Consider the following 1,367-nt stretch of genomic DNA (forward strand, 5'->3'; position numbering starts at 1 on the left):
TGATGCAGCACGATCCAGTTTTTTGTTTGTTTTTTTTTATTTAAAAAAAAAAAAAAGGATGTGTTCAAATCCCCCAAAATCTTGGTGACGTTTTCCTATACACACAAATGTACAAAATGAACCCAGCAGTCCAGGCATCATGACTTTACGTAACGATACTTTCCTAAAGACACGTGGTGCGTTGTTAACATGGGTTAGGGGAGGTCCACACACACACACGCATAGACACAGACACACACACATAGACACAGACAGACGCATAGACACACACACACACACACACACACACATAGACACAGACAGACGCATAGACACACACACACGCATAGACACAGACACACACACATAGACACAGACAGACGCATAGACACACACACACACACACACACATAGACACAGACAGACGCATAGACACACACACACACACACATAGACACAGACAGACGCATAGACACACACACACACACACACACACATAGACACAGACAGACGCATAGACACACACACACACACATAGACACAGACAGACGCATAGACACACACACACATAGACACAGACAGACGCACACAGACGCATAGACACACACACACACACATAGACACAGACAGACGCATAGACACACACACACACACGCATAGACACAGACAGACGCATAGACACACACACACACACACACATAGACACAGACAGACGCATAGACACACACACACACACACACGCATAGACACAGACAGACGCATAGACACACACAGACAGACAGACAGACACAGACAGACACACACACACACACACACACATAGACACACACACACACACACACACATAGACACAGACACACACACACAGACAGACAGAAAAACAGGCACAGACACACACACACACACACAGACAGACACCAAACCCCCTCCTGACTCCGAGGTTCTACGTCCCTATAGGTGAACATTAACTGGTAACGTGGGTCAACGGTTGGCGAACCGCGTTGATAAACGTCTCGCCGTACCGCCGCTTGGTGACATCACTCCGGTCCGCGAGGAGTAACCACGACGCCGACCGACGAGGTCCTCGTCACCTAGGAGAACTTCTGCTTCTTGCGAGCCTGAAACTGCTCCGTTTTGCTTTTAACGGACCTGATGAGTAGAGACAGACCGGGGTCCCGGGGCCCCTTCGCCGCGGGAGGCTCGGGGCCGTCCTGCCGCCGTTCCTTCCCAGCAGCCCCGGCGGCCTCCTCGGCGCGGCGCTGCTCGTGTGCCTGTCGTCGGCGCTGCTTCTCGGCCTGGAGGCTCTGCGTGGCTCTGGTCTTCTTGTAGCTCGGGTGGGACGGGTCCAGGCTGAACAGGTGGGAGGTGAACATGGCCTGGAAACGGGG

The 1,367-nt window shown here is 52.0% G+C and overlaps 1 protein-coding gene across 2 annotated transcripts in view; it reads right to left on the bottom strand.

Moving 5' to 3' along the window:
- Window positions 1–823: 823 nt before the first annotated feature.
- Window positions 824–1,367, bottom strand: part of esf1 (ESF1 nucleolar pre-rRNA processing protein) — a 40,880-nt gene continuing 40,336 nt past the window's right edge. For both annotated transcript variants that reach the window (XM_028597970.1, XM_028597964.1), the window contains exon 14: window positions 824–1,367. This exon is cut by the window's right edge and continues 15 nt beyond it. In XM_028597970.1, the coding sequence (XP_028453771.1) occupies window positions 1,071–1,367 (297 nt within the window). In that variant the 3' untranslated portion in view covers window positions 824–1,070.

This window comes from Perca flavescens, chromosome 2 (genome assembly GCF_004354835.1).
Source record: "Perca flavescens isolate YP-PL-M2 chromosome 2, PFLA_1.0, whole genome shotgun sequence".
Classification (NCBI taxonomy): Eukaryota; Metazoa; Chordata; class Actinopteri; order Perciformes; family Percidae; genus Perca; species Perca flavescens.